At 35.9% G+C, this 7,039-nt stretch overlaps 1 protein-coding gene across 1 annotated transcript in view; it reads left to right on the top strand.

Moving 5' to 3' along the window:
* Positions 1-1,933: 1,933 nt before the first annotated feature.
* Positions 1,934-7,039, top strand: part of SUCNR1 (succinate receptor 1) — a 6,621-nt gene continuing 1,515 nt past the window's right edge. The window contains exons 1-2 of the mRNA XM_029938757.1: positions 1,934-2,119; positions 3,877-4,018. Coding sequence (XP_029794617.1) covers positions 2,012-2,119; positions 3,877-4,018 — 250 coding nt within the window. The 5' untranslated portion in view covers positions 1,934-2,011. The remainder of the gene's footprint in view (positions 2,120-3,876; positions 4,019-7,039) is intronic.

Raw genomic sequence — 7,039 nt, 5'->3', positions numbered from 1 at the left:
ATGAAGACCTTTTATCAAGTCTGCCCCCTAATCACTCCAACTTCTCCATTATAAGCATCCTGAGGCAATGGGACTTTTGGTGAAAAAGGATATGGAAGGGAAGTAAGACTACCAGCCCACAGATCTGATCACTCTTTCTGTGAAAAAGGCAGAAGTATAGACCGTTTTTCATCTTAGCAGTCCAGAGTCAGGATGTGGGGAGAAGAAAGAGGAAGTTCTGGTGAATTTACACCACCCCACAAAGAGGGAATAGCACTTGTCCCTCATCAGAGTGGTGCAGAAGCCTGTGTGGAATAGCCATGTGACCATGGTTGTTTGGAGGGGAGTCATGTTAGTTTAGGTTTAAAATTAATAAGCCTGGCACTGATCATCCAAATGCTTTGATGTTTGTCCTTTTAAAATTAGAGAGAGAAATGATGATTTTAGTCTTTTTTCCCTTTTATATGTAGAAAAGAACTGAATTTCTGAAAAATAGCTTTCATTAATTCTTAAACTTGATTCATGCTGTGGCATACATTAAAGTTTCTATCATTCAATCTCATAGGCCATCAAGAATCAGAGCTGGTGATTTTAAAATCAAAATACATAGGTTTAGAATCATGTCCCTCTACTTACAGATTCTGTGATCTTGGGAAAGTTGATTGACCTCTCTGAGCTTCTGTTTTTTAATCCATAAAATGAAAAAAAAATTTAATAGAGAAAAACCTCAGAGAATTTTGGAAACATTCATTACATAAAGGTGCTTAGTGCAATACCTGGAATATAATAAGAGTCCAGCAAATTATAGAGACATTATTCAAAACAAATACACATGCATTTCACATATAAATATATTTCATGAATACATATACTCTTAAGTATGTTATATATGTGTGTGTGTACACAGAATTTTTTCAAGTTTCTATGCTTTCAGCTTTCATATATTGGAGAAGGGGAAATGCTTAGCTAGAATAACTGACTATAATAGAATTTCTTTTGGAGCTTCTGCCTGTCACTGCTAACTCAACATTTGACTTTATAACATTCAAATGAAATTACTACTGCCTGTAGAACAGGGAGTTTCTCTGAATAAACCTTATGCCTCAGATCAAGCAGAATGAGTGTTTACTAGAATATAAATCTAATATAATCCTCAGAAAAAGCCAGGTGCACTTCCTGTCTGAAGTTGGTGATGTGCTTTCAGCTGCTATGCCGAACATTGATTGGAATGTATGAATTGCCGCGTATTGAGGTTATTTTACATAGACACCACCTCTCTCCCTAATCCCGAGCCATCTGGTGTGTGGGTGTGTGTGTGTTTAATGTATCTCTTTATTGTAATCAGAGAATTAAAAATTTTTTAATGTTTTATTTATTTTTGAGAAACAGAGAGAGACAGCGTTAGCAGGGGAGGGTCAGAGAGAGAGGGAAATACAGAATCTGAAGCAGGATCCAGGCTCTGAGCTAGCTGTCAGCACAGAGCCCCACGCGGGGCTCAAACCCAAGAACTGTGAGATCATGACCTGAGCCTAAGCTGGACACTTAACTGACTGAGTCACCCAGGTGCCCCTGTAGTCACAGAATTTAAAATGGGAAATACCTGAAGCTAGAGTGTACTTTTTGCTGGAACACTCACAAAGCATATACCCAGATTTGCTTTCAAAATTTCAGTTTTATAGCTCCCTCAAAATTGTTGATAATAGCTATTTAGTTATATGCCCAATATAGATTTCACTAAAAACTTTCAAGTTGGAAAATAAAGAAAAAACATAGAAATGCAGAAGCAATTGTAAATCCAATATAAACTATACTAACTTTAAATATGCAAATAAACATGAAAATAACCAATGATGCTCTGTTGCTATCATAGTGAATGAGATGATTTCAACAGTAGTCATTTCAAAATCTGTTTGTGAAATGAGTAATTGTTTTGTGTCTCAGACTCACAGGAAGTTCCCCTTGAACTGGACTTGGGAGTTCAACTGAATAAATTATTCCTGGACTTTTGAATTATTAATCTTGTCTGCATAATATGCAAATTAAACTTCACTGTGTCCAGGGGCACAGTCTTGGGTTAGAAGCTGGATCAGGTTGCTGGCGAAGAATTTCCATCAAGGGATCAGGGCCTTCCAGCAGAATGGTAAGTTATATGCAACTCATGTCATCCAGGCATACAAAGTAACGCCAGACTCCCCTTAGGGGTTTCTTTTAAAAGTGGCCTATGAGCAATTAAGATTTTAAATAATGTTCAAATGAACTGTCTGAACTGTCACTCATAGCATGTAGAATAATAAAGGAAACTAAGAGGAAGTCAATCTTTTCTCCTACATTTGTTTTTCACTAAGTTGAATGTCTTTTTTTAATTGCCAAATACTAAATTTATTTTATTTAAAGAGGTTTATTATATTTCCTAATGTCTTGGTAGCATTTTTCAACAAAAAAAGATTTACTTAAATATAACTGCCTGCAGAAAAATATTTAATGTTCCTACATTATATGAGAAAATCAATCATATATAATATTTCATGTTTAGAATATAATGTGTTAGAGGGAATCTTAAGGTATTCTAAAACTTAAATTTAGCATTTATGTTAAAATTACAATTATGGTTGTAAAAGTTACAATTATTCAAGAATGTAACCCACTAAAGAGAATGACAAATTGCAGAAGCTATGACATTATGCCTTCCAGAACTTTTTATAATTGGTGAAGTTTTTTTTTTAAATCCACAAACATATAATTTGATATCTTACTTTTTAATACCTTGACTTGTGGTATAAATTCTGGAATATACAAAAAATGAATTTATCAATATTAAGTGATGTATCTTTTCAGTGTGAATATATATTTTTTCATTCAAGTTGTCTATTATGAAAAAAGCAATTTGTTAAAAAAAAGACATGTTGTCATGTAAATTTGCCTTAAAGAAGCAGTTAAGGATTAAAATGCATAAGTGATCATTGTTTAATTGTTATGACTGTAAGAAAAAACGAAAGCTAATAAGCTATCAAGTATGTTTTTAAATTTATGCTTCAATAATGTACATTTTTAAAAAAACTGAATACAATTAAGGTGAAAGAAACATTAATTCAAATTAAAAATAAATACTACTTATCTACTTGTGTGAGTATTGACTATAGCTTGTAATTGAATAATTCTAATAGGTTTAGATATATTTTTGGATATACAGTTAAAGATTTCACTTTAATTGCCAAGAGCCAAAAAATAAATACAAATTCACCCAATGCAGTTAAAACCTATTTATCATGATTCCTATTTCCTAAAAATTAAAAATACAACCACTAGAAAGTAGAAGAGAGAATATTAAATTTTCATGAAGGAATTTCTCTTCAGCTGAGCATTTCCCTTAAAGGATCAACTTATTTCGTCAATTTGTAGAATTGTAATGGCCACACTGAAACACAGTAGACTATAAACATCATCTAATTTGGACTCTAACACCCAGAAAATTGTGGGTCTCGGTGAGATTTAAACTGGCCTGCAAATATAAGACAACCAGACATTTATGAACCATTTATTGATATTAAAAACTTAAGAAAATTACCTTAAGAATAAAATACATACCAAAAAGGAGATTATAAAAATATCATAAAGAGCATCATCTCATATTTATAAAAAATATATTCAAATAAATATTAAACTGTAGGAGGGACTTGGTAGTTTACAGACAATTCATTTTTATTTCTTCTTTTTGTCTACCTGTATCTTCCTAGCATTACAGATTAACATTCATTTTTAAAGTTACTTTTTAAAATAAAAATATAAATATAAAGCAACCACTCTGAGAAGCAGGACACAGGTGACTAGTCATTCAGTTCCCTTATTCCAGTTCTGGTGTGCTCTACCCCTACTACTTCCCTGAATCTCCATGGACAGCTTGAAGCAGAAGACTTCTCCATGGCTTCAGCATGGCCCCTGACTTACCCAAGTGGTAGTTACTCGGAATCAGGCACATGTAGTAATGCACGTCTTCCTGGCTGTCTCTGCATTAGCAGTCAAACCTTCCTGTTGCACAGAAGTAACTGACGTCATTCTGTGCATTTAAAAATTGAGTGATCAGAAAAATAAAAGTGAGGACTACAAAAAACAGAAATTCAAAGTGAAACAACTGAGTCTTAAGGAAACTTTCTATAGTCTTACTTTACATACCTTTGAGTGTGTGCACCTGCTTTTTGACCACTCCTCAGATAACAAAGTTGCCCAGATCTGAACTCTGAGGAACTCCAACATTTGAAGTTTGAGCAAATAGTCCACAAAGAGAGAAAGTAGGACAATGAGAGGATTGCCATGTCATAGAGGTCAGCGAAGAATGTACTTCCAGAAGTCATGGAGTTTAAAACATCAGGGAATAGAGTTAAAAATAATAGTGGAAAATTACCAACAACCTATTAAAAAAAAAGCCTATTTTCTTGAAAAAAGATCACTAATCCTTTTGCTGTATTTTTAGAAATTCTAAATGCTGATTTGGGAAAGCAAGTAGAAAATCCAGATAAACTGAAGGGAAAAAAAGGAAAAAGGACACATTAAAAATTGTCTGGTATTGGGGCACCTGGGTGGCTTAGTTGATTAAGTACCAGACTTTGGCTAAGATCATGATCTCAAGGTTTGTGAGTCTGAGCCCCAAATTGGACTCAGCTGTCAGGATGGGGCTTGCTTTGGATCCTGTCTCTCTTTCTCTTTGCCCCTCCCCTGTTCTCTCTTTCTCTCTCAAAAATAAATAAACATTAAAAAATTTATCTAATATCTCATTCCTAGAGATAAAACTCTTAATACTTTGGTACATTTCCTAGACCAATATTTATTAATTTCCGAGATAAATTTGTAATTTTTAAATTGACACTAATTTAAAAAAATTGATTCTGGAATATATACATGAAACTGTATCTTCCACAAATGTGTGTCTAATTTTTTTTATAGTTTACTTATTTTTGAGATAGAGACAGAGCACCAGTGGGGGAGGGGCAGAGAGAGAAGTGACACAGAATCTGAAACAGGCTCCAGGCTCTGAACTGTCAGCACAAAACCCAATGCGGGGCTTGAACCCATTAACCCTGAGATCATGACCTGAGCCAAAGTCAGATGCCTAACCAACTGAGCCACCCAGGAGCCCCACAAATGTGTGTCTGAACAAAGCTACCTAACTACTACAGTTGGCAGTTTAAATATTAGTAATTTTACATGTAGTGTCAACTTTTATAGTGACATAGAGCCATGGGCTTAATTTGCTGGACATACTCCTTATATTGATCTTAGAGAAAATATTTGTAAAAATGTTTTTTGAACCATCAAATATTAATCTTCATTTCCACACAGCAAGCAAGCATTTACATATCATCTCCCATCTGGCAGTCACTGTGCCAGATGTGAAAGATAAACTCTGAGTAATATAAAGTTGTGAGAGATTTTAAGAAACTTAGTCATCAATGAGAACGTAAAATGGGGGGCTGAAGTTAGATGGGTGGGTCACACACCCTGTCTTAGGAAATCCACACTGTAACTGAAGTCTGAAAGGAGGTGCAGATAGAAGGCAGTGTTTGTGATGGGGCAAGGATCACAGGGGAAAAGGTCAGTTAGATGGGTTTCAGTGAACTGAGCATTGAGAAAGTTCTCAATGCAATCAAAGAACAGGAAGAAGACAAGCAAGGAGGACGGCCATGCTAGGTGAGGCTGAAGTGACCTACAAGAGCCAGGTCATGCAAGTCACTACAGATTTGGACTTTATTTCCTAGACACAGGAAAGTCATTTAAGTCTTTTAGCTGAGGAGAATAATATAATTTTGGTTGTAGTTTTCAAGATTGTCATACTCTTAAGTCAAAAGTAGATTTAAAGGGAGCCAGAGAGGATGTGAGGAGCCCATAGAAGATATAGCACAGTCCAAGATAAAGATGATGGTGGCCTGGATTGGAAGGGTGATGAAGGAGATGGAACAAAAGTGAAATATCCAAACAATATAGGCAAGACTTGGTAGATTGTTATTGGAGAAAAGCTACAGATGACTTCAAGGATGTTGCTTTAGATATCCTACAAGCTTTCAGCAAATAGTGGCCACTCTTACTCTTAGTAAGAATTTAAGCATCATATTTTAATTTGTTTCATCATCCAAGACAGCATGGTATTGGCACAAAAACAGACACGTAGACCAATGGAACAGAATAGAGAACCCAGAACTGCACCCACAAATGTATGGCCAATTAATTTTTGACAATGCAGGAAAGAGTATCCAATGGAAAAAAGACTGCCTCTTTAGCAGGTGGTACTGGGAGAACTGGACAGCAACATGCAGAAGAATGAAACTAGATCACTCTCTTACACCATACACAAAAATAAACTCAAAATGGCTGAAGGACCTGAATGTGAGATAGAAAACCATCAACACCCTCGAGGAGAAAGTAGGAAACAACCTCCTTGACCTCAACCACAGCAATTTCCTACTCGACACATCCCCAAAGGCAAGGGAAATGAAAGCAAAAATGAACTACTGGGACCTCATCAAGATAAAAAGCTTATGCACTGCAAAGGAAACAATCAAGAAAACTAATAGGTAACCCACGGAATGGGAAAAGATAGTTGCAAAAGACATATCAGGTAAAGGACTAGTATCCAAAATCTACAAGGAGCTCACCAAAAACACACCCAAAAAACAAATAATCTAGTGAAGAAATGGGCAGAAGACATAAACAGACACTTCTCCAAAGAGGACACCCAGCTGGCCTAGAGGCAAATGAAACGATGTTCAGCATCATTCATCATCAGGGATATACAAATCAAAGCCACACTGAGATACCACCTCTCTCCAGTCAGAGTGGCTAAAATGAACAAATCAAGAGACTATAGATGCTGGCGAGGGTGTGGAGAGACGGGCACCCTCCTGCACTGTGGTGGGAATGTAAACTGGTGCACCGTTCTGAAAAACAGTGTGGAGGTTCCTCAAAAAACTATCCATAGAACTCCCTTATGACTCAGCAATAGCAAGGGATACAGAAGTGCTGATGCATAGGGGCACATGTACCCAAATGTTCACAGAAGCACTGTCAACAA

Source organism: Suricata suricatta, chromosome 5 (genome assembly GCF_006229205.1).
Source record: "Suricata suricatta isolate VVHF042 chromosome 5, meerkat_22Aug2017_6uvM2_HiC, whole genome shotgun sequence".
In the NCBI taxonomy this organism is placed as follows: Eukaryota; Metazoa; Chordata; class Mammalia; order Carnivora; family Herpestidae; genus Suricata; species Suricata suricatta.
The sequence above is the reverse complement of the archived record's forward strand: the minus strand, read 5'-3'. Positions and strand labels throughout refer to the sequence as shown.